Consider the following 27,347-nt stretch of genomic DNA (forward strand, 5'->3'; position numbering starts at 1 on the left):
AGTGTAAAAGAAGGGCGGTGAGAGAAGGGATAATCAGCCGCGGATAACCAAGGAAATAAAGGAGAGTATCAAATCAAAGACCAATGCGTTTCAGGTGGCCAAGGTTAATGGGAAACTAGAGGATTGGGAAAATTTTAAACAACAGCAAAGAATGACTAAAAAAGCAATAAAGAAAGGAAAGATAGATTTCAAAGTTAAACCTGCGCAAAACATAAAAACAGATAGTGAAAGCTTTTACAGATATATAAAACGGAAAAGTGTGACTAAAGTAAATGTTGGTCCCTTAGAAGATGAGAAGGGGGATTTAATAGTGGGAAATGTGGAAATGGTTGAGACCTTAAACAATTATTTTGCTTCGGTCTTCACAGTGGAAGACACACAAACCATGCCAAAAATTGCTGGTCACGGGAATGTGGGAAGGAAGAAATAGCGGGACATCTAGAAAGGAATAATGCAATCAAGCAGACACAACATGGATTCATGAAGGGGAAATCATGTTTAACTAATTTACTAGAATTCTTTGAGGATATAACGAGCATGGTGGATAGAGGTGTACTGATGGATGTGGTGTATTTAGATTTTCAAAAGGCATTCGATAAGGTGCCACACAAAAGGTTAATGCAGAAGATAGAGGTACGCGGAGTCAGAGGAAATGTATTAGCATGGACAGAGAATTGGCTGGCGAACAGAAAGCAGAGATTCGGGATAAATGGGTCCTTTTCGGGTTGGAAATCGGTGGTTAGTGGTGTGCCACAGGGATTGGTGCTGGGACCACAACTGTTTACAATATACATAGATGACCTGGAAGAGGGGACAGAGTGTAGTGTAACAAAATTTGCAGATGACACTAAGATTAGTGGGAAAACGGGTTGTGTAGAGGACACAGAGAGGCTGCAAAGAGATTTAGATAGGTTAAGCGAATGGGCTAAGGTTTGGCAGATGGAATACAATGTTGGAAAGTGTGAGGTCATCCACCTTGGGAAAAAAAACAGTAAAAGGGAATATTATTTGAATGGGGAGAAATTACAACATGCTGAGATGCAGAGGGACCTGGGGGTCCTTGTGCATGAATCCCAAAAAGTTAGTTTGCAGGTGCAGCAGGTAATCAGGAAGGCGAATGGAATGTTGGCTTTCATTGCGAGAGGGATGGAGTACAAAAGCAGGGAGGTCCTGCTGCAACTGTATAGGGTATTGGCAAGGCCGCACCTGGAGTACAGCGTGCAGTTTTGGTCACCTTAATTAAGGAAGGATATACTGGCTTTGGAGGGGGTACAGAGACGATTCACTAGGCTGATTCCGGAGATGAGGGGGTTACCTTATGATGATAGATTGAGTAGACTGGGTCTTTACTCGTTGGAGTTCAGAAGGATGAGGGGTGACCTTATGGAAACATTTAAAATCATGAAAGGGATAGACAAGATAGAGGCAGAGAGGTTGTTTCCACTGGTAGGGGAGACTAGAACTAGGGGGCACAGCCTCAAAATACGGGGGAGCCAATTTAAAACCGAGTTGAGAAGGAATTTCTTCTCCCAGAGGGTTGTGAATCTGTGGAATTCTCTGCCCAAGGAAGCAGTTGAGGCTAGCTCATTGAATGTATTCAAGTCACAGTTAGATAGATTTTTAACCAATAAGGAGAGGGCGGGTAAGTGGAGCTGAGTCCACGGCCAGATCAGCCATGATCTTATTGAATGGCGGAGCAGGCTTGAAGGGCTAGATGGCCTACTCCTGTTCCTAATTCTTATGTTCTTATAGAAAATAGGTGCAGGAGTAGGCCAATCGGCCCTTTGAGCCTGCACCACCATTCAAAATGATCATGGCTGATCATGCAACTTCAGTACCCCATTCCTGCTTTCTCTCCATACCCCTTGATCCCTTTAGCCATAAAGGTCACATCTAACTCCCTTTTGAATATATCTAACGAACTGGCCTCAACAACTTTCTGTGGTCGAGAATTCTACAGGTTCACAATTCTCTGAGTGAAGAAGTTTCTCCTCATCTCGGTCCTAAATGGCTTACCCCTTATCCTTAGACTGTGACGCCGGTTCTGGACTTCCCCAACATCGGGAACATTCTTCCTGCATCTAACCTGTCCAATCCTGTCAGAATTTTATATGTTTCTATGGGATCCCCTCTCATTCTTCTAAATTTCCGTGAATATAAGCCTAGTCAATCCAGTTATTCTTCATATGTCAGCCCAGCCATCCCGGGAATCAGTCTGGTGAACCTTCGCTGCACTCCCTCAATATCAAGAATGTCCTTCCTCAGATTAGGAGACCAAAACTGTACACAATATTTAAGATGTGGCCTCACCAAGGCCCTGCACAACTGCAGTAAGACCTCCCTGCTCCTGTACTCAAATTCCCTTGCTATGAAGGCCAACATGCCATTTGCCTTCTTCACCGCATGCTGTACCCGCATGCCAACTTTCAATGACTGATGTACCACGACACCCAGGTCTCGTTGCACCTCACCTTTTCCTAATCTGTCACCATTCAGATAATATTCTGACTTCCTGTTTTTGCCACCAAAGTGGATCACCTCACATTTATCTACATTATACTGCATCTGCCATGCATTTGCCCACTCACCTAACCTATCCAATTCACCCTGCAGCCTTTTAGCATCCTCCTCACACTCACACTGCCACCCAGCTTAGTGTCATCTGCAAACTTGGAGATATTACATTCAATCCCTTCGTCCAAATCATTGATGTATACTGTAAAGAGCGGGGTCCCAGCACTGAACCTTGCAGTACCCCACTAGTCACTGCCTGCCACTCTGAAAAGGACCCATTTATTCCTACTCTTTGCTTCCTGTCTGCCAACCAGTTTTCTATCCACGTCAATACATTGCCCCCAATCCCATGTGCTTTAATTTTGCACACTAATCTCTTGTGTGGGACCTTGTCAAAAGCCTTTTTAAAGTCCAAATACACAACATCCACTGGTTCTCCCTTGTCCACTCTACTAGTTACATCCTCAAGAAATTCTAGAAGACTTGTCAAACATGATTTCCCTTTGAGAAATCCATGCTGACTTGATCCGATCCTGTCACTGCTTTCCAAATGCGCTGCTATTACATCTTTAATAATTGATTCCAACATTTTCCCCACTACCGATGTCAGGCTAACTGATCTATAATTCTGTGTTTTCTCTCTCCCTCCTTTTTTAAAAAGTGGGGTTACATTAGCTATGCTCCAATCCATAGGAACAGATCCAAAGTCTATAGAATGTTGGAAAATGACCAGCAATGCATCCACTATTTCTCGGGCGACTTCCTTAAGTACTTTGGTATGCAGACTATCAGGCCCTGGCGATTTATCGGCCTTCAATCCCAGCAAAGGGTAATGGTTGATAGATATTGTTAGGAAAAGCTAGGAAAAATAATTCTAGAGTCCCCTGGATGTCGAGGGACTTACAGGGGAGGATTAAGAGAAAAAGGGACGCTTATGTCACATATCAATGGCTGACTACTTTAGAATCTTTAGAAGAATATAGAATGATAAGAGGTAAAATTAAAAAGGATATTAGGAATGCTAAGTGGGACACGAGAAATTTTCGTCAGTAAAATTAAGGAAAACCCTAAGATGTTCGATAAATATATTAAGAATAAGAGGGTAACTAAGGAAAGGGTAGAGTCTATTAGAGACTGTGAGGGTAATCTTTGTGAGGAGGCGGAAGATGTTGGTAGAGTTCTTAACGAATACTTTGCATCTGTTTTCACAAAGGAAAGAGGTAATGCAGATACTGCTATAGAGGAGGAGTGTGATATTCTGGATGAAATAAATATAGTGAGAGAGGAAGTATTAAGGGGTTTAGCAGCTTTGAAAGTTTATAAATCCCCAGGCCCAGATGAAATGCATCCCAGGTTGTTGAGCAAAGTAAAAGAGGAAATAGCAGAGGCCTTGACCATCATTTTCCAGTCCACGTTGCATATGGGTATGGTGCCGGAGTATTCGAGAACTGCTAATGTAGTACCCTTGTTTCAGAAGGGAGAAAGGGATAGACCGAGTAATTACAGGCCTGTCAGCCTAACCTCAGTGGTGGGAAAATTATTCGAAAAAATCCTGAAAGACAGGATAAATCTGCATTTGGATAAGCAAGGATTAATTAGGGACAGTCAGCATGGATTTGTTAATGGAAGATCGTGTTTGACTAACATGAGCGAATTTTTTGAGGAGGTAACCAAGAGGGTCAATGAGAGTAGTGCATACAATGTAGTATATATGGACTTTAGCAAGGCTTTTGATAAGGTCCCGCATGATAGACTTGTCATGAAGGTTAAAGCCCATGGGATCCAGGGCAAAGTGACAAGTTGGACGGCAAAAGGGGGAGGTCGTCGGGAAACGGCTGCCTCAACTTTCTGAGGCTTCCTGCAGCCTTCTCAGTGCTGATGTGCTGATGGCAATGTGCTTTTATTAAAACATGTTCCAAAACTAAACAGCTACAAAGAACTACAAAAATGGCCGAGTGCCAATGTTTCCTTCACACTGCGCATGCGTGAACGCTCCAACGCGCACGCGCAGCGTTGCCGGCAGGAAAAAAACTAATTTAAATGGTACCCGCCCCCTCCCACTTACAAAATCGGCGCGAGTGTAGGCTCCGCCCCCCTGGGCGCCACGCCAAACAGACAAGGAGCTGCAGAACGCTCCAGAATCGCGAGTTTTTTTCCGGCACCGTTTTAGGCGCGAAAAACGGGCGCCCAGCTCGGAGGGACGCCCGTTTTTTATCGTGTGGAAACTTGGGCCCTATGTTTCTATGTTTCTAATTTTATCTTGAATTATAGATTCTAACAGTTCTCCCCCTCTATCTCAGATGAACTGTTTAGCTTGTTCTTTTATTTCTGCAGAGAGATGTGTAAGAAAAAAATGCAATAATATTGAGTGATTATAATTATCACAGGATAGAGTACAACCATGTTCAAAGTGGGGAATACTTTTTGAAATGCATCCTGAACTGCTTCCTAGATTGGTATGTTTTTAGTCCAACAAGGAAACAAGCATGCTCGGGACAAACAACTGAAATGAAGGTAGGAGAACAATGGGGAAATAATGACAACAAAACAGTTAGATTGCAATTAAAATAGAACAGGACAATGATTAAGGGTGCTGGTCTGGAAAAAGATGAACTTCAGTGAGATTAGAAGGGATTTGGCTGCCAAAAAGTTGTCAGATATGTTAACACACCCAGGTCTCGCTGCACCTCCCCTTCTCCTAATCTGTCGCCATTCAGATAATATTCTGCTTTTCTGTTTTTCCCACTAAAGTGGATAACCTCACATTTATCCACATTATACTGCATCTGCCATGTATTTGCCCACTCACCTAACCTGTCCAATCACCCTGCAGCCTTTTAGCATCCTCCTCACAGCTCACACTGCCATCCAGCTTAGTGTCATCTGCAACTTGGAGATATTACACTCAATTCCTTCATCTAAACCATTGATGTATATTGTAAATAGCTGGGGTTCTAGCACTGAGCCCTGCAGCACCCCACTAGTCACTGCCTGCCATTCTGAAAAGGACCCGTTTATCCCGAATCTCTGCTTTCTGTCTGCCAACTAGTTCTCTATCCACGTCAATACATTACGCCCAATACCATGTGCTTTAATTTTGCACACCAATCTCTTGTGTGGGACCTTGTCAAATGCCTTTTGAAAGTCCAAATACAACACAAACGCTGGTTCTCCCTTGTCCACTCTACAAGTTACATCCTCAAAACATTCTAGAAGATTGGCAAGCATGATTTCCCTTTCAGAAATCCATGCTGACTTGGACCGATTCTGTCACTGCTTTCCAAATGTGCTGCTATTTCATCTTAATAATTGATTCCAACATTTTCCCCACTACTGATGTCAGGCTAACTGGTCTATAATTCCCCGTTTTCTCTCTTGCTCCTTTTTAAAAAAGTGGTGTTACATTAGCTACCCTCCAGAACTAATTAGCAATCTTGTTGTGCGAGGCCCCTTGGCGAATAGTGACCATAACATGGTAGAATTCTTTATTAAGATGGAGAGTGACACAGTTAATTCAGAGACTAGGGTCCTGAACTTAAGTAAATGTATCTTCGATGGTATGAGACCTGAATTGACTAGAATAGACTGGCGAATGATATTTAATGGGTTGACAGCGGATAGGCAATGGCAGACATTTAGAGATCACATGGATGAATTTCAACAATTGTACATTCCTGTCTGGAGCAAAAATAAAACGGGAAAGGTGGTTCAACCGTGGCTAACAAGGGAAATTAGGGATAGTTTTAAATCCAAGGAACAGGCATATAAATTGGCCAGAAAAAGCAGCAAACCTGAGGACTGAGATAAATTTACGATTCAGCAGAGGAGGACAAAAGGTTTAATTAGGAGGGGGAAAATAGAGTATGAGAGGTAGCTTGCTGGGAACATATAAACGGACTACAAACGCTTCTATAAATATGTGAAGAGAAAAAGATTAGTGAAGACAAACGTAGGTCCCTTGCAGTCAGAATCAGGTGAATTTATAATGGGGAACAAAGAAATGGCAGACCATTTGAACAAATACTTTGGTTCTGTCTTCACGAAGGAAGACACAAATAACGTTCCGGAAATACTAGGGGACCAAGGGTCTCGCGAGAAGGAGGAACTGAAGGAAATCTTTATCAGTCAGGAAATTGTGTTAGGAAAATTGATGGGATTGAAGGCCGATAAATCCCCAGAGCCTGATAGTCTGTATCCCAGAGTACTTAAGGAAGTGGCCCTAGAAATAATGGATGCATTGGTGATCATTTTCCAACAGTCTATCAACTCTGGATCAGTTCCTATGGAGCCCAATCAATATGTAGATTAAAGTCGCCCATGATAACTGCTGTACCTTTATTGCACGCATCCCTACTTTCTTGTTTCATGCTGTCCCCAACCTCACTACTACTGTTTGGTGGTCTGTACACAACTCCCACCAGCATTTTCTGCTTTTTGGTATTCCGCATCTCCACCCATACAGATTTCACATCATTCAAGCTAATGTTCTTCATTACTATTGCGTTAATTTCCTCTTTAACAAGCAACGTTACCCCAACCTCCTTTACCTTTCTGTCTATCCTTCCTGAATGTTGAATACCCCTAGATGTTGAGTTCCCAGCCTTGGTCACCCTGGAGCCTTGTCTCCGTCATCCCAATTATATCATATTTGTTAATGGCTGCCTACGCAGTTAATTCGTCTACCTTATTACGAATACTCCTCGCATTGAGGCACAGAGCCTTTAGGCTTGTCTTTTCAACACACTTTGTCCCTTTAGAATTTTGCTGTAACGTGGCCCTTTTTGATTTTTTCCTTGGGTTTCTCTGTCCTCCACTTTTACTTTTCTACTTTCTATCTTTTGATTCTGCCTCCATTTTACTTCCCTCTGTTTCTCTGCATAGGTTCCCATCCACCTACCACATTAGTTTAACCCCTTCCCAGCAGCACTAGCAAACACTCCCCTAGGACATTGGTTCTGGTCCTGCCCAGGTGCCGACCGTCCGGCTTGTACTGGTCCCACCTCCCCCAGAACTGGTTCCAATGTCCGAGGAATTTGAATCCCTCCCTCCTGCACCACTCCTCAACCACGTATTCTTCTTAGCTATCCTGCAATTCTTACTCTGACTAGCACATGGCACTGGTAACAATCCTGAGATTACTACCTTTGAGGTCCTGCTTTTTAATTTAACTCCATCTCCCTACATTCAGCTTGTAGGGCCTCATCCCATTTTTTACCTATATCTTTGTTACCTATTTTCACCACGACAGCTGGCTGTTCATCCTCCCTCTCCAGAATGCCCTGCAGCCGCTCTGAGACATCCTTGACCCTTGCACCAGGGAGGCAACATACCATCCTGGAGTCTTGGTTGCGGCCGCAGAAACGCCTATCTATTCCCCTTACAATAGAATCCCCTACCACTATCGCTCTCCCACTCTTTTTCTGCCCTCCTGTGCAGCAGAGCCACCCATAGTGGCATGAACTTGGCTGCTGCTGTCCTCTCCTGATGAGTCATCCTCCCCAACAGCACCCAAGGCTCTGTATCTGCTTTGGAAGGGGATGACTGCAGGGGACCCCTGCACTACCTTCCTTCCGTTGTTCTGCCTATTCGTCACCCATTCCCTAGCTGCCTTTCTAACCTTTACCTGTGGTGTGACCAACTCACTAAATGTGCTATTCACGACATCCTCAGCATTGCGGATGCTCCAAAGTGAATCCATGTGCAGCTCCAGTGCCGCAATGCAGTCTGTCAGGAGCTGCAGCAGGATACACTTCCTGCACATGTAGTCGTCAGGGACGCTGGAAGCGTCCCTGGCTTCCCACATAGCACAGGAGGAGCATGACAGAGGTCTGGGCTCTCCTGCCATGACTTAACCCTTAGATTAACTTAATTTGGCAACAATGTCAAAGGTTACCGACTGCTAAGGAAATAAAAAGAAAATAAATGATTAGATGCTCACCAATCCACCAGCCAATCACTTACCCGCTTGGCTATGATGTCACCCTTCGATTTCTTTCTACTTCTTTGTTTACCTTCTGCCCCTGCACCAGCTGGCCTCCTCGACTGCCACTGCTCCCAAACTCTCGGGCCTTTTATAGGTCTCTCAATCTCCCGCCTCCTCGACATATAAGGTAAAAGGAAATAATAAGAGCGTTTATAGGATATTAAAACTTAAATAAAAATTAAAGGGAGGGTAGAACCATTCCGTGATGAATGGTTGAGTCTAATTTCAAATGATCGAGGAAGTGAATAGGTAGGTATACTAGAAAAGGTTATGGACCAATTATTAGTGATAACTATCGGAATAAACGGTGCTGAAAAATTACAGAACTCAAGGTGGCTAACTGACTGATGGCATGCATCCTAGGCTATTGAAAAAAGTCATGGAAAAGATAGCAGAGACTATGACGACTGTTTTTCAATCTTTCTTAAAGATACAATTTTGTCATGGCACTGAAGAGTACACAATGGCCAGAATTTGCAGTGGGTAAGTGGGTAATAACAGTGAACGACCAGCTTTTGCTGTTATTACCCCTTTGAAACTGACCACTACCCTCAGGATGCACATCCGAACGCAGAAATCCTGAAGTTGCGGTCAGTCATTCACTGCTCCGACACTGGCTGTGCTTTGACCACATCTCACCAGCAACAGCCGACAATCAGTGTCATCTGTGAAATCATGGAAACTGACAAACTTTGGCTCTTCCATGGTAATAGCGCTGTTCCCTACACCATTAAAAGTTAGACTCTTTTGTTGCAGGTATAACTAAGGTTTTAACAACATATTGACTGCTAAACAAATGTTATGGGCCTGACAAACTTAATTTTTAATTTTGTGGAGTGCCAAATACATTCAATTTAATAAAAAATTAAACATTTTAGAAACGTACTTTTTTTTTTCATTTAAAAAAAAAAGTTTGTTTATCTTTATTTCAGGTTTACCGTTTCCCCGTGTGAGAGCCCCAATCTTTGTTCTGCTCTCTAGAACATTTTTTTAAAGTTCCTTTGATTCTAACTTTTGAATCGCTTCCTGTTTCTTGCTCTGTGAGAATTCTGCATTGTGATTGGCTGCTGAGGCAGCTTGTTGATGTCACTGCAGCTTGCGCAAGGGGATTCCCGCTAAAATACTCTTGTTTTCAACTGCATGCTGGAAAAGCCGAACTTCTCGCCACAGGGATTGCAAAATCTTTGTGGGAAGTTTACTTCAGGCCAGCGGTGAATGCCTTTGTTTAGCTGCTGACCAAAAATTATGGGTCTATGTAAGATGCTTGTTCAAGAAGGGACAGAAGTATAAACTGGCTAACTATGGACCAGTTAGTCTGAGGTTAGTTATGGGCAAATTATTAGAACCTATAATTCAAGATGAAACTAGTGCACATTGAAAAATGTTATTGAAGGTAAGTCACGTTTGACATTTTTAGTGGTCGGTCTTTAAAGCAATATTTCTAATTATTTTACTTTTGTTGTTTTTCATCAGTTCTGACGAAGCCTGTTTCTCTTTCAGATTTATTTACAATTAGCGGCAATTCAAATGGTCAACCATGTGTAATTCCTTTCAAGTACTTTGATAAATGGTATATGGACTGCACGACTGAGGGCAGATCTGACGGCTTGCTTTGGTGTGCAACTACCTCAGACTATACTGACGGCATGTGGGGATTTTGCCCAGTAAAATGTAAGTATGCCAAAATGTTATCTACCTTTCTATAATTACATGACTTTATATGTGCTCTGGTTTTCCTTTCTAACAACTATTCTACACTGCAATTAATGTCAAATAACATAGAAACATAGAAACATAGAAAAAGGTGCAGGAGTAGGCCATTCGGCCCTTCGAGCCTGCACCACCATTCACTAAGATCATGGCTGATCATTCACCTCAGTACCCCTTCCCTGCTTTCTCTCCATACCCCTTGATCCCTTTAGCCGTAAGGGCCATATCTAACTCCCCCTTGACTATATCTAACAAATTGGCATCAACAACTCTCTGTAGTAGAGAATTCCACAGGTTAACAACTCTCTGAGTGAAGAAGTTTCTCCTCATCTCGGTCCTAAATGGCTTATCCCTTATCCTTAGACTGTGACCCCTGCTTCTGGACTTCCCTAACATCGGGAACATTTTTCCTGCATCTAACTTGTCCAATCCCGTCAGAATTTTATATGTTTCAATGAGGTCCCCTCTCATCCTTCTAAACTTCAGTGAATACAGCCCCAGTCGATCCAATCTAACCTCATAGGTCAGTCCTGCCAACCCAGGAATCAGTCTGGTGAACCTTCGCTGCACTCCCTCAATAGCAAGAACGTTCTTCCTCAGATTAGGAGACCTAAACTGAACACAATATTCCAGGTGAGGCCTCACCAAGGCCCTGCACAACTACAGTAAGACCTCCCTGCTCCTATACTCAAATCCCCTAGCTATGAAGGCCAACATGCCATTTGCCTTCTTCACCACCTGCTGTACCTGCATGCCAACTTTCAATGACTGATGTACCATGACACCCAGGTCTCGTTGCACCTCCCCTTTTCCTAATCTGCTGCCATTCAGATAATATTCTGCCTTCATGTTTTTGCCACCAAAGTGGATAACCTCACATTTATCCACGTTATACTGCATCTGCCATGCATTTGCCCACTCACCTGACCTGTCCACGTCACCCCGCAGCCTCTTAGCGTCCTCCTCACAGCACACACTTCCATCCGGTTTAGTGTCATCTGCAAACTTGGAGATATTATACTCAATTCCTTCATCTAAATCATTGATGTGTTTTGTAAATAGCTGGGGTCCCAGCACTGAGTCCTGCGGCACCCCACGAGTCATTGCCTGCCATTTTGAAAAGGACCCATTTATCCCGACTCTCTGCTTTCTGTCTGCCAACCAGTTCTCTATCCATGTCAGTACATTACCTCCAATACCATGTGCTTTAATTTTGCACACCAATCTCTTGTGTGAGACCTTTTCAAAAGCCTTTTGAAAATCCAAATACACCACATGCACTTGATCTCCCTTGTCCACTCTACAAGTTACATCCTCAAAACATTCTAGAAGATTGGCAAGCATGATTTCCCTTTCAGAAATCCATGCTGACTTGGACCGATCCTGTCACTGCTTTCCAATTGCGCTGCTATTTCATCTTTAATAATTGATTCCAACATTTTCCCAACTACTGATGTCAGACTAACTGATCTATAAATCTCCGTTTTCTCTCTCCCTCCTTTTTTAAAAAGTGGTGTTACATTAGCTACCCTCCAGTCCATAGGAACTGATCCAGAGTCGATAAACTGTTGGAAAATGATCACCAATGCATCCACTATTTATAGGGCCACTTCCTTAAGTACTCTGGAATGCAGACTATCAGGCCCTGGGGATTTATCGGCCTTCAATCCCGTCAATTTCCCTAACACAATTTCCTGACTAATAAGGATTTCATTCAGTTCCTCCTTCTCGCTAAACCCTCGGTCCCCTCATATTTCCGGAAGGGTATTAGTGTCTTCCTTTGTGAAGACAGAACCAAAGTATTTGTTCAATTGGTCTGTCATTTCTTTGTTCCCCATTATAAATTCACCTGATTCTGACTGCAAGGGACTACATTTGTCTTCAATAATCTTTTTCTCTTCACATATCTATAGAAGTTTTTGCAGTCAGTTTTTATGTTCTCAGCAAGCTTCCTCTCAGACTCTATTTTCCCCATCCTAATTAAACCTTTTGTCCTCCTCTGCTGATTCTAAATTTCCCACAGTCCTCAGGCTTGCTGCTTTTTCTGGCCAATTTATATGCCTCTTCCTTGGATTTAACACTATCCCTAATTTCCCTTGTTAGCCATGGTTGAGCCAACCTCCCCATTTTATTTTTACTCCAGACAGGGATGTACAATTGTTGAAGTTCATCCATGTGATCTTTAAATGTTTGCCATTGCCTATCCACTGTCAACCCTTTAAGTATCATTCGCCAGTCTATGCTGGCCAATTCATGTCTCTTACCATCGAAGTTAACTTTCCTTAATTTCAGGACCCTAGTCTCTGAATTAACTGTGTCACTCTCCATCTTAATAAAGAATTCTACCATATTATGGTCACTCTTCCCCAAGGGGCCTCGCACAACAAGATTGCTAATTAATCCTTTCTCATTATACATCACCCAGTCTAGGATGGCCAGCCCTCTAGATGGTTCTCGAAAACCATCCCTAATGCATTCCAGGAAATCCTCCTCCACTGTATTGCTACCAGTTTGGTTAGCCCAATCTATATGTAGATTAAAGTCGCCCATGATAACTTCTGTACCTTTATTGCATGTATCCCTAATTTCTTGTTTGATGCTGTCCCCAAACTCACTGCTACTGTTTGGTGGTCTGTATACAACTCCCACCAGTGTTTTCTGCCCTTTGGTATTCCGCAGCTCTACCCATACAGATTCCACATCATCCAAGCTAATGTCCTTCCTTACTATTGCGTTAATTTCCTCTTTAACCTGCAATGCAACCCCACCTCCTTTTCCTTTCTGTCTATCCTTCCCGAATGTTGAATACCCCTGGATGTTGAGTTCCCAGCCTTGGTCACCCTGGAGCCTTGTCTCCGTAATCCCAATTATATCATATTTGTGAATAGCTGCCTGCGCAGTAAATTCATCCACCTTATTATGAATACTCCTTGCATTGAGGCACAGAGCTTTCAGGCTTGTCTTTTTAACACACTTTGTCCCTTTAGAATTTTGTTGTAATGTGGCCCTTTTTGATTTTTGCCTTGGGATTTCTCTGCCCTCCACTTTTACTTTTCTTCTTTCTATCTTTTGCTTCTGCCCCCATTTTACTTCCCTCTGGCTCTCTGCATAGGTTCCCATCCCCCTGCCATATCAGTTTAACCTCTCCCCAACAGCACTCGTAAACACTCCCCTGGGACATTGTTTCCGGTCCTTCCCAGGTGCAGACCATTTGGTTTTTACTGGCTCCACCTCCCCCAGAACCGGTTCCAATGTCCCAGGAATTTAAATCCCTCCCACTTGCACCATTCCTCAACCGACGTATTCATCGAAGCTATCCTGCAATTCCTACTCTGATGAGCATGTGGCACTGGTAGCAATCCTGAGATTACTACCTTTGAGGTCCTGCTTTTTAATTTAACTCCTAGCTCCCTAAATTCAGCTTGTAGGACTCATCCTATTTTTTACCTATATCTTTGGTACCTATCTGCACCACAACAACTGGCTGTTCACTCTCCCCCTCCAAAATGTCCTGCTGCCGCTCCGAGACATCCTTGACCCTTGCACCAGGGAGGCAACATACCATCCTGGAGTTTCGATTACAATCGCAGAAATGTCTATCTATTCCCCTTACAATAGAATCCCCTCCCACTATAGCTTGCCCACTTTTTTTCCTGCCCTCCTGTGCAGCAGGGCCACCCACGATGCCATGAACTTGGCTTCTGATGCCCTCCCCTGATGTGTCATCCCCCCAATAGCACCACGATTGTGTATCTGTTTTGGAGAGGCATGACCGCAGGGGATCCCTGCACTACCTTCCTTCCACTGCTCTTCCTGATGGTCACCCATTCCCTATCTGCCTGAGTAACTTTTACCTGTGGTGTGATCAACTCACTAAACGTGCTATTCACGACATCCTCCGCATCGCGGACGCTCCAGAGAGAATCCATGCGCAGCTCCAGTGCTGCAATGCGGTCTGTCAGGAGCTGCAGCTGGATGCACTTCCTGCACACATAGTAGTCAGGGACACCTGATGCGTCCCTGAGTTCCCACATAGCACAGGAGGAGCATGAAATGTTACCTTAAATTAACTTAATTTGGCAACAATGTTGAAGGTTGCCTACTGATAAGGAAAGAAAAAGAAAAAGAAAAATAAAAAGATTAAATACTCACCAATCCACCAGCCAATCACTTACACGTTGGCTATGACATCACACTTCGATTTCTTTTTACTTCTTTGCTTTACCTTCGGCCTCGATCTCCCGAACTGCTGCTTCTCCTCCCGAGCTTTGCCTCCTTTTATCAGGGCCTTGAGCTCCTGAACTGCTGCTCCTCCTCCCGAGCTTTGTCTCCTTTTATCAGGGCCTTGATCTCCCGAACTGCTGCTCCTCCTCCTGAGCTCCACGCCCTTTTATCAAAGCCTTGATCTCCCGAGCAAAAAACATCCTCTTTGACCATTTTTACCTGCAATTTCTGATAGCCTCCTGAAGTACCCACCCTTTTTTGAGTGCAAAAATTATGTCATGACATAATGTGCCTCATTTTTGCATGTCGCTGGAGAAGGCAGAAGAGCATTTAAAGAATCCAGAAGTTACATTCGTAGAAGTAGTTTGTAGATAATTTCTGATACATCTTTTTTTAAAGTATTTAATGGCACCTTTGTGCCATTTTTCTTCCCCACCATTTCAGGCAGGGCACAATGGATTTCCCTTTGGGATTTCCCCTCAGTATATTTTGTTTTTGGAAACAGAGGAGGAGCAATGGAGAGATGGCAGGTTGGCCAGGGAGCACCAGAGCTACATGGCATCCTCTTGCTGCTACCCTGACACCAGAATAAACAGGCAAAGGCATATGTGCATTTGTGGAAGGAGCAGTGTCACCTGCAGCAACCTGATCTGCAAGCCTTCTCTACCACTCGCACACCTGTGAAGATCACAACCATCCTGAACTTCTATGTTATGTCATGCACTCCTGTCACTGAGATATAACCTAAGTGATGCACTAATCTAGGACAAACAGCACTCACCGCATACACTGGCACCAAAGTGAAGCACATATACAACATAGTATCTCATTAACATTTTACTTGCCCTAAAGTTCTTCCGGGCTACTATAAATTAAGAATCTGCACTAAATGTTAACTCCATTAACAGTAACTCCATTAAGTAGGCCTTTCATAACCTACAATCTGGAAAGTGCCTTTACTGTACAATATCTCGTTTAAGAAGAGTGTGACTTTTGGATGTCAGTGAGACTCCTCGTTGTGCATGCTGAATGTTGCAATCTCTCATGCACTACCACATGTGCTTTCCTTTCTTAGAAAGATGAACTGACAAGCAGACCAGTGATCCAAGGCCAATTGTAAACCAACAAACTGAATAATTTTTGCATGAAATACGTAAATGAAGAGAATGCTGTTTTGCAGTGAAATTTACCTATTTCCTGTCATTCTGTGTACCAGCACAATAATAGATTACACAATACTGCCATTTATTATGGGTGAATCTCACTTTACAAATCAACGGTCCGTGAAGTGATTGACACTAACTTTAGAAAGTGACACCCCTTTGCCTCTCTCACTGTTCCAGGCTGAAGTTAACCTGGACTGACTTTTCCAGAGAGATAGAAAAAGAGAAAAGAATGACTTGCATTTATATGGCATCTTTCATGGCCACTGGACGTCCCAAAATGCTTTACAACCAATGAAGTACTTTTATGAAGTGCAGTCACTGTTGTAATGTTGGAAATGAGGCAGCCAATTTGTGCACAGCCAGCTCCCATTGAGATAGATGGAGGCTAACCTCTGAACCTTCCCTCAGATCTCTGTTGGGGATTGGCTTTCAGAGCTACCAGTTAAAGATGCCGCTTTGAAGGAGAAGCTCCCTCCCTTGGTGCTGCAACAATTAGCTGAGCTCCCACATTGGGCAGCTGAATGAAGATCATTACAGCACTAGAGGTACGAATAGCTCTGACATATATTGGAGAACTCCCCATTGTCTAAAACTGATCTGGTGTCCGTGTATATACCATTTTGATAGCTGGTTTGTCTCATAATCGAATTAATGGTCCTCATCAACATCCTGGATAGTTTGGGGCCAAAATTCAGCCTCTTGAAAAGGCCTCTTACCTGTAATGTGTTTCGATTTCAAATTTGTCATCCTTATTTTCAAATCCCTCCATGGCCTCGCCCCTTCCTATCTCTGGAATCTCCTCCAGCTCCCCGAGATATCTGCGCTCCCCTAATTCTGCCCTCCTGAGCATCCCTGATTATAATCGCTCAACCATTGGTGGCCGTGCCTTCTGTTGCCTAGGCCCCAAGCTCTGGAACTCCCTGCTTAAACCTCTCCCCCTCTCTACCTCTCTTTCTTCCTTCAAGACGCTCCTTAAAACATACCTCTTTGACCAAGCTTTTAGTATACATATTTGGTATACATATTTTTAGAAATCCTATCACTTACTCGCTTAGCCAAATCCTGATCTTTCTACTGATAATAATAATCAGATGACAATAATCAGATGACAGCTTTTTGGTAATAGACAACTTTCAAACCCCACACCAATTTAAAAAAGGAATTCCTCAGTCATTTGCTATTCTTATTTAGATTGATATTGGGAAAAATAAGCTGATTTATTTTGTTAAGGTCTGCTACTTTGAATCATTTACTTTATGTAAACACAATTGTGTTTTGAAAATCAGCTGTTTTAATTGTTTACTTGAGGAAGTTAAGTTGCTGATGGTATACTTTCCCAACTATTCAGGAAGGTCTTCCTTTGGCAGTCATTGATAAGAACTAAAATAATTAATGCAGTGTTTATATAACCCACTTGACATGTTGCCTTAATGACCCATAAGTAAGTAATGGCTTGTAATAATAACAATGCTGTTGGCACAATGTAATGGTGATGGAGTTGATGGCTAGTACAAAGTGAGCTGCTCCATCTTACCTTACATGAACTTGCAAAATGCTTTTATTATAGGTTAAGAGTTGTGCATTTTCAGTACATTGTGGAGTGTTACTTGGAGCTGGTGAACTTGGCCATGGACTTTGTGCCTTCTGACATGGTGTAAGTGGTTACTTAGGTGTTTTCGAAGCACCCCCACTTTACAATAGTTCTAACGCTGGGAATTATTACTGTACGGAACAGATGAACGAATCACAGACAGATACCTCGGTCTCAACCGGCAATGCTTTATTAAAGTTAAAACACACACCTGCCCCAGTAAAACCACACACACCCTGGTGTGTAAAACAAACAAATGCAGTACACTACACAGTGTGGCCTGTCTAAACAGGCCCCTAACACGAAGTACTCACGTCTAAAACACCTCCCCTGAAAACCCCTAAAGCTTGGTTGGGACACACGACATTCTTTCACACTATGCGGTGGTCTTAAAGATCCGTGGGCTGGGATAAATGCTCACCAATTACCCCTCTGGCTTATTCGCTGTTTCTCCCAATGAGACGTATCTTCTGGGTCCATACCAAACTGTGATGTTCAAGTCCAGTCTCGAGATCAGCCTCCCAGACGAAGTAGCAAGGCTCTCTTGGCTTGGTTTCTTCTCTCTGTTCCAGGTGGAGTGCATGGTCCTTGTGCGTTGCAAGCAGGCATAGAAGAGGAGAGAGAAAAAGATGGCTTCCAACTGCCGTTATTATACCTGCAAGACTGCTTAAAATCCAACTGCCCTTCCCGCCTGAGGCTATCCAACTGAAAAACAAAAAATCAAGTCTTTGCCTGCCCCTTTGTCAACTGGGCTGTCCCTCGATTGGTGGCTTCGATGAGTCTGTGGTCAAAATAGCTTTCCTTTGTCTTTCAATGGCCTTAAATCTCGGCCACTTTACTTAATGTCTCACTGATGGGTTCCAATTCCATGACAAAAGGCGCTCATTAACCATGATGTTACTGCATTCAGCCATTCTCATTCCCACCCAGTTGATGTGTATTCAACTTAAACATGTTTGGACCTGCTCCAGGTCAGCTCTTCTGCTGTACAGTGAATATGTCCCAGCAAAGTTCAAAACTTATAAGTCCAAAAGTTCACGCCGATCTTTTCGACGAATCTTACAGTCACCCCTATGATATTTCAAGAATACTTCTGGAATATCAAACGTCCGCTGGTGAAAACATATGTGGTCCAACCAACCCGGTATACTTTACTTTTAACACCCTGAATATACATCCCTGAAATCCAACTGTGCATCACAGGATGTTTCCAGTAGATTGGACAAGGGGGAACCAGTTGATGTGGTGTATTTGGACTTTCAGAAGGCTTTCGACAAGGTCCCACACAAGAAATTAATGTGCAAAGTTAAAGCACATGGGATTGGGGGAAGTGTGCTGATGTGGATTGAGAACTGGTTAGCAGACAGGAAGCAAAGAGTAGGAGTAAATGGGTACTTTTCAGAATGGCAGGCAGTGACTAGTGGGGTACCGCAAGGTTCTGTGCTGGGGCCCCAGCTGTTTACATTGTACATTAATGATTTAGACAAGGGGATTAAATGTAATATCTCCAAATTTGCGGATGACACTAAGTTGGGTGGCAGTGTGAGCTGCGAGGAGGATGCTATGAGGCTGCAGAGTGACTTGGATAGGTTAGGTGAGTGGGCAAATGCATGGCAGATGAAGTATAATGTGGATAAATGTGAGGTTATCTACTTTGGTGGTAAAAACAGAGAGACAGACTATTATCTGAATGGTGACAGATTAGGAAAAGGGGAGGTGCAACGAGACCTGGGTGTCATGGTACATCAGTCATTGAAGGTTGGCATGCAGGTACAGCAGGCGGTTAAGAAAGCAAATGGCATGTTGGCCTTCATAGCGAGGGGATTTGAGTACAGGGGCAGGGAGGTGTTACTACAGTTGTGCAGGGCCTTGGTGAGGCCACACCTGGAGTATTGTGTACAGTTTTGGTCTCCTAACTTGAGGAAGGACATTCTTGCTGTTGAGGGAGTGCAGCAAAGGTTCACCAGACTGATTCCCGGGATGGCGGGACTGACATATCAAGAAAGACTGGATCAACTGGGCTTGTATTCACTGGAGTTCAGAAGAATGAGAGGGGATCTCATTGAAACGTTTACAATTCTGACGGGTTTAGACAGGTTAGATGCAGGAAGAATGTTCCCAATGTTGGGGAAGTCCAGAACCAGGGGTCACAGTCTATGGATAAGGGGTAAGCCATTTAGGACCGAGATGAGGAGAAACTTCTTCACTCAGAGAGTGGTGAACCTGTGGAATTCTCGACCACAGAAAGTTGTTGAGGCCAATTCACTAAATATATTCAAATAGGAGTTTGATGTAGTCCTTACTACTCGGGGGATCAAGGGGTATGGCGAGAAAGCAGGAATGGGGTACTGAAGCTGCATGTTCAGCCATGAACTCATTGAATGGCGGTGCAGGCTCGAAGGGCCGAATGGCCTACTCCTGCACCTATTTTCTATGTTTCTATGATTCTATGTTACCATACAGATACAGAAAGTTCAAGGTTCATTCAAGGTTCATTAACTACGGCCTCCCATTGACTCCAGAGAGCCTGACTTCTCTTTTTACAAGAAATACATGACAGGTATATCACAATTAAAAACTGTACAATAATGAGAGCATGTGAGCATATCCGGATCCACGGAGGAACCTCCACACTTATACCAAGGTCCCACCAGGGTGGGGAATTCATCCCTTTAATTTCCTCCCCTGTGTTCCGGTTTGTCTGTTCCAAAGTAAAATCATATTTCTGCGAGAGCTCAACAGCTTTTATGTACCCGCGTTAAATGCCACCATGTCATCATTGAGCACCGCTCGCCTGTCTCCACAGACCAACATTATTGTACACTCCCATATCGTACAATCTTTCCTGACTACCATCCCCGTAACTGAGTTCAAAGAACTGGCGGAACATTTCTTCAATGAGCGCCTCATACAGCTGCTCAGTTTCTTTTGGACACCACTTGGGCAGATGTACCCTGGTTAGGTTTAAAATGACTGACGCGACCATGTAATGCATCCACTGGAATAAAACCTTTCCAGTCAGGACTAAAACGAAACCATTCCCTGGGCCTGGTGTGGTGGCTGGACACCTAATTTCTGTCGACTGTACTGGTGGGGCAGTGGGCAGGGGTTTCCTCTTGTATGCTACAAGTTCAGTGGCATTTATTGTTGTGTATAGAAGAACTCCACGAGGCTGAGTACTGTGAGCTAAACTTAGTGTGACCTTAGTCTTCTTTATTACAACTCCAGAGTGCCTAAACAACATGGCAACCAACCTTTTATTCTGGCCCTGCACGTGTGTGCAGGTGACCATTAGGATTCCAATAGTCGCGCCCTCTGGTGGCAAGAATTACATAGTTACATACATAACATCACTCCCCCGCAAAGTCTTCGGTACAAGCTATTTACAAATTGAGGCAATCCAGAGCCCTTCGCTCCCTGGTTGATCGTCTAAGTTCAAACCCCGGCGTGTGTGAATTGGCCGGACCATTGCTGCACTGCACCACGACTGTCAGGAACGGTGGGTTCATCCTCGTGATTGACAGCGAGGTAGATTGCAGGTTGGGTGTGTGTTGGTGGATCGTCGATGGTGATGTCGTCTTCAAGTCGTTCCTGGTTGTCAGTAAATCACAATTTGGTCTGATTTAAATGCTTTCTGCACCTTTGGCCATTTAACAGTTTGATTATAAAGACCCTATTCCCTTCCTTGGCCAAAACAGTACCAACAACCCACTTGGGACCATGACCGTAATTCAGGACAAACACAGGGTCATTAACATCAATGTTACGTGAAACAGCCGTGCGATCATGGTACAGGTTCTGTCGGTGTTGCTGGGTTTCCAAGTGATCATTAAGATCCGGGTGGACTAGCGAGAGCCTGGTTTTGAGGGCTCTCTTCATTAACAATTCTGCCGGGGAACCCCGGTGAGTGAGTGGGGTCACGTCCATTTAATGAGCAGAATGCGAGACAAGCGTGTCTGCAGGGAGCCGTCCGTCATGCATTTCATGCTCTGCTTGATTGTTTGGACGGCCCGGAATTGAAAGATATCCTTATTAGGCGGGAAATTGTGTTAGGGAAATTGATGGGATTGAAGGCCGATAAATCCCCGGGGCCTGATAGTCTGCATCCCCAAGTACTTAAGGAAGTGGCCCTATAAATAGTGGATGCATTGGTGATCGTTTTCCAACAGTGTATCGACTCTGGATCAGTTCCTATGGATTGGAGGGTAGCTAATGTAACACCACTTTTTAAAAAGGGAGGGGGAGAGAAAGCGGGTAATTATAGATCAGTTAGCCTGACATCAGTAGGGGGGAAAATGTTGGAATCAATCATTAAGGATGAAATAGCAGCGCATTTGGAAAGCAGTGATAGGATCGGTCCAAATCAGAATGGATTTATGAAGGGGAAATCAGTCTTGACAAATCTTCTGTAATTTTTTGAAGATGTAACTAGTGGAGTGGACAAGGGAGAACCAGTGGATGTGGTTTATTTGGACTTTCAAAAGGCTTTTGACAACGCCCCACACAAGAGATTGGTGTGCAAAATCAAAGCACATGGTATTGGGGTAATATACTGACGTGGATAGAGAACTGGTTGGCAGACAGGAAGCAGAGAGTCGGGATAAATGGGTCCTTTTCAGAATGGCAGGCAGTGACTAGTGGCGTGCCACAGGGCTCAGTGCTGGGACCCCAGCTCTTTACAATATACATCAATGATTTGGATGAAGGAATTGAGTATAATATCTCCAAGTTTGCAGATGATACTAAATTGGGTGGCGGTGTGAGCTGTGAGGGGGGTGCTAAGAGGCTGCAGGGTGACTTGGACAGGTTAGGTGAGTGGGCAAATGCATGGCAGATGCAGCATAATGTGGATAAATGTGATGTCCACTTTGGGGGCAAAAACACGAAGATAGAATATTATCTAAATGGTGGCAGATTAGGAAAAGGGGAGGTGCAATGAGACCTGGGTGTCATGGTTCATCAGTCATTGAAAGTTGGCATACAGGTACAGCAGGCGGTGAAGAAGGCAAATGGTATGTTGGCCTTCATAACTAAGGGATTTGAGTATAGGAGCAGGGAGGTCTTACTGCAGTTGTACAGGGCCTTGGTGAGGCCTCAGCTGGAATATTGTGTTCAGTTTTGGTCTCCTAATCTGAGGAAGGATGTTGTTGCTATTGAGGGAGTGCAGCGAAGGTTCACCAGACTGATTCCCGGGATGGCAGGCCTGACATATGAGGAGAGACTGGATCAACTGGGCCTTTATACATTGGAGTTTAGAAGGATGAGAGGGGATCTCATAGAAACATATAAGATTCTGACGGGACGGGACAGGTTAGATGCGCTAAAATGTTCCCGATGTTCGGGAGGTCCAGAACCAGGGGACACAGTCTTAGGATAAGTGGTTGGCCATTTAGGACTGAGATGAGGAGAAACTTCTTCACTCAGAGAGTTGTTAACCTGTGGAATACCCTGCCGCAAAGAGTTGTTGATGCCAGTTCATACATTCAAGACGGAGTTAGATATGGCCCTTACCGCTAAGGGGATCAAGGGGTATGGAGAGAAAGCAGGAAAGAGGTACTGAGGGAATGATCAGCCATGATCTTATTGAATGGTGGTGCAGGCTCGAAGGGCCGAATGGCCTACTCCTGCACCTATTTTCTATGTTTCTATGGGCCCAAGTTTCCACATGATTTGCGCCTGATTTTTAGGAGCAACTGGTGGAGAACGGACTATCTTAGAAATCGCAATTCTCCACATTTTTTTTCCTGCAGTTCTAGTGAGGTAGAACAGTTCTACTTTGGAACAGAATTTTTTCTTCAAAAGGGGGCTTGTCCGGCCACTGACGCCTGATTTCAAAGTTTCCACGGTGAGAACGTACTCCAAACTAAAGTAGAATGGAGCAAGTGAAGACTTTTGCAGAACTGAAGAAACCTGTTCTGCACATTAAAAAATCAGGCGCAGGTTACAAATTAGACGTCCAGAACGAGGTGGGGGGGAGGGAGGGGGGGAAGGGATGTCATTAAATTCTACAATCAATCCTTATTTATACTTATACAAATATTATACAAATAAATCCAACCTGAATAAGCCAAGAAAAGATTAAATAAACCATCTTCCTACCTGTGTGAAAGTGCTTCAGCCATCGTTCGTTGCCACGGTGGGTGGGGAAGGAAACCGCCATTTGCCGCCACGGAGGGGAGGGAGAGGAAGGTGACAGCGGTTTGTTGCCGCGGAGGGGAGGGAGAGGAAGGAGACAGCGGTTTGTTGCCGCGGAGGGGAGGGAGGGGAAGGAAACCGCCGTTTGCCGCCGCGGAGGGTGGGGAGGGGAAGGAGACAGTGAGAAGGCTGCAAGAAGCCTCAGTGCTGATGGCAATGTGCTTTTATTAAAAAATGTTCAAAAATTAAACAGCTACAAAGAACTACAAAAATGGCCGAGTGCCAATGTTTTTTTCACACTGAGCATGCGCGAATGCTCCAACGCGCACGCGCAGCGTTGCCGGCAGGAAAAAAACTAATTTAAATAGTACCCGCCCCCTCCCACTTACAAAATCGTTTTAGACGCGAAAAACGGGCGCCCAGCTTGGAGGGGCGCCCGTTTTTTATCCTGTGGAAACTTGGGCCCCAAGTTTCTATGCTCCGCTTGACCGTTAGACGCGGGCTTAAACGGAGCAGACCTGACATGCTTGATGCCATTGTGGGTCATAAACTCATTGAATTCTGATTTGATGAAACACGGTCCATTGTCACTGACAAGGACGTTGGGCAAGCCACGGGTGACGATCCTGGCCTGGAGGCTTTTAATGGTGGCTGAGGACATGCTGGTTGACATGATTACGCATTCAATCCATTTGGAGTAAGCGTCCACAACTACTAAAAACATGTTCCCGAGAACGGGGCCGGCAAAATCGACGAGAATCCTGGACCACGGTTTGGAGGGCCATGACCACAGACTCAGTGGAACCTCCCTTGGTGCATTGCTCAGTTGCGAGCAAGTGTTGCACTGATGCATGCAACTCTAAGTCTGAGTCAATGCCGGGCCACCAAACATGCAACCTGGCAATTGCCTTCATCATGACAATGCCTGGGTGGGTACTGTGTAGGTCGCGTATAAACGTTTCCCTTCCTTTTTTTGGCAGAACCACACGATTACCCCATGAGAGACAATCCGACTGGATGGACATTTCATCTTTGCATTGGTGAAACGGCTTAATTTCATCTTGCATTTCCCCGGAAACGGCCGACCAGTTAGGATGCAACTCTTTCCAAATGATATCACAGGATCCTGGCTGGTCCAGGTCTGGGTCTGGTGAGCTGTGATGAGTGACCCCTCGTCTTTGAGCCCGTTGGCCTGATGCCGTCTGCTGCAATCTTTCTCCCCCAAAATTCGACTTCTCGCGCTAGGAAAACACACTTGGAGTATTTCAGCCTGAGTCCCACTCTGTCTAGGTGACTTAGAACCTCTTCTAGGTTGTGTAGATGTTCGATGGTGTCACGACCAGTGATCAAAATGTCGTCTTGAAACATAACGGTGCGCGGAACAGATTTCAGCAAACTCTCCATGTTTCTCTGGAAAATGGCTGCAGCCGAGCGAATCCCGAAAGGGCATCTGTGGTATATAAACAGCCCTTTGTGTGTGTTGATGCACTTCAGTCTTTTCGAAGATTCAGCCAGCTCTTGTATCATGTCGGTGGAGGTTAGGTCCAACTTGGTGAACGACTTCCCCCCCGCTAACATTGCGAACAGGTCATCCACCTTGGGTAGCGGGTACTGGTCCTGTAGTGAGACTCGGTTAATCGTTACCTTGTAGTCTCAGCAGATTCTGACCATGCCATTGCTTTTCAATACCAGAACAATTGGACTGGCCCACTTGTTGAACTCGACTGGTGATATGATTCCTTCGCATTGGAGTTTATTCAGTTTGATCTCGGCTTTCTCCCTCATCATGTACGGAACCGCCTGAGCCTTGTGATGGATGGGCCGTGCATCGGGGCCTAGGTAGATCTGTACCTTGGCATTTGTGAAGTTGCCGATGCCTGGTTCGAATAGCGAGGGAAACTTGCTCAGCACTTGAGCACACGAGGCGTCATCCACTGAAGATAGTGCTTTGATGTCATTCCAATTCCATCTAATCTTTTCTAGCCAGCTTCTGCCAAACAGCGTTGGGCCATTGCCTGGAACAATCCATAATGATAGGTCATGCTCAGCTCCATCATACAATATCTTCACTGCCGCACTTCTAATGAATGGTATGAGCTCTTTGGTGTAGGTACACAGCTTTGCATTAATCGGGCTCAGTTTGGGCCTTTGTGCTTTATTGCCCCCATAGTTTTTCGAAAGCCTTCTGGCTCATTATTGACTGACTCGCATTATAGGAGGGCTTTTGGTGGTGAAGGTATGTACCCCATACACTTCTTCCTTGGGTTGAGTTGCCTGTGCTGCGTGATCCGCGCCGGATCGATCATCCTCTGCCAAGTGGTATGTTGCAGCATGTTTGCACATTCACTGGAGGTGCCCCATCATTTTGCAGCCTTTGCACACGTAGTGCTTGAATCGACATTGATGGGCCTGATGATTACCTCCACAGCGCCAACATGCTGCTAATGGATTCATATTCACCCCTGATGGCGGACTCTGAGTCATCACAGGTCTTGCGGCCGCAGACGTATAGGCCCTGCCATATGCAATTCAGCCTGCTAGCGACGTCATTTTATGTACAGTACTTGCCGGTGAGCTTCGATGTTGAGAAGATATTTATTTGGTGTTATTGTCCGTGGCCATGCATGCCTGGGCGATCGCGATGGCCCTGCTCAGGTCTAGGGTTTCGGCAGCCAGCAGCTTTCGAAGAATGACCTCGTGGCTGATGCCCAGCACAAAAAAGTCCCACAGCATTTGCCCAACACAGCTCCAAAATCGCTAGGTCCCGCAAGGTGTCTCAGGTCGGCGACATAATCCGCCACATCCTGGCCCCCGGAGCAATGGTGCGTGTAAAAACGATATCTGGCCATGAGGATACTCTCCTTCAGCTTGAGGTGGTCCCGAACCAGCGTGCACAACTCTGTATATTCCTTCTCCGTTCATTTTGTCGGTGCGAGCAGATTCTTGATGAGGCCATATATTTTAGGCCCACAGACGGTGAGGCTGCGTTTGTATCTCCTTCCAGCTCGTTGGCCACGAAGTACTGGTCGAGACGCTCAATGAAGGCTTCCCAATCATCACCCTCTACGAATCTCTCTAATATTCCAACAGCAGCCTTGGTTGCGTGAAGGTTTGTATTCTGTTACTCGTTGCCAATTGTTGTGTATAGAACAACTCCAAGAGGCTGAGCACTCTGAGCTAAACTTAGTGTGCCCTTAGTCTTCTTTATTACCACTCCAGAGTGCCTAAACAACATGGCAGCCAACCTTTTATACTGGCCCTGCACGTGTGTGCAGGTGACCATTAGGACTCCACTAGTCGTGCCCTCTGGTGGCGAGTATTACATAGTTACATACATAACATTGCGAGTGTCTGGGATCATGCAGGAGTCCATACGCTGATCCCATCTGATCCCAACCCCGGCATCCTGCCATTGCCTCAAAAAGACAATCGACACACCCACTGGGCAGATCCGTTCCGACCCCCACATACACACATACATTCCCTGTTCCTCCTTCCACCACTTGTCCCAGCACACTTCCACTCTCCCCTTTAACCCCATGATCTGTCGGTATGTATCGTTCCCTAGTCGTTCCCGGTCCGCTGTCTGGTTCCCCGTGTCCTGACTCAATTTCCTGAGCCATCACCATCGTCCCAGGGGAATGTGTCCCTAGCACTTCAAGCATACGCGCTTGCCCTCGATCATCCCAACCCGTGTGGCTGTTCCATTCAGTCTGGGACACGATATGGAAGCCTCCCCGTATATGAACCCGGCGTGGCTGGAGTATTTCGTCAAATTCGACCCCAACCACCCTGGCCACCTTCCCTCGTGGATGTAGGCTGTCATCCCTGTCCTACCCCCCTGTGTCATGGTGGGTCCGTTCCCCCCAGTACATCCGTAGAGGAAGGACAACTCGGCGTTCTCCATCCTGCTGTACCCTGTTCTGGCCAAGCTCCAAAGAACGATTACCAGGGCTGTCTCCATCTTTCTCTCGGCTTCCTGTGAAGATACAAAGAAACAACAACCTTTCTGTGAGAGGGTATA

General features: G+C 44.9%; 1 protein-coding gene across 1 annotated transcript in view; it reads left to right on the forward strand.

The window, feature by feature from the left end:
• LOC139263974 (macrophage mannose receptor 1-like) overlaps positions 1–27,347 on the forward strand; it is a 367,543-nt gene that overhangs the window by 54,850 nt on the left and 285,346 nt on the right. Inside the window, exon 3 of the mRNA XM_070880074.1 lies at positions 9,998–10,168. Within this exon, the coding sequence (XP_070736175.1) occupies positions 9,998–10,168 (171 nt within the window). The remainder of the gene's footprint in view (positions 1–9,997; positions 10,169–27,347) is intronic.

The sequence above is a fragment of the Pristiophorus japonicus genome, chromosome 5 (assembly GCF_044704955.1).
Source record: "Pristiophorus japonicus isolate sPriJap1 chromosome 5, sPriJap1.hap1, whole genome shotgun sequence".
Lineage (NCBI taxonomy): Eukaryota > Metazoa > Chordata > Chondrichthyes > Pristiophoridae > Pristiophorus > Pristiophorus japonicus.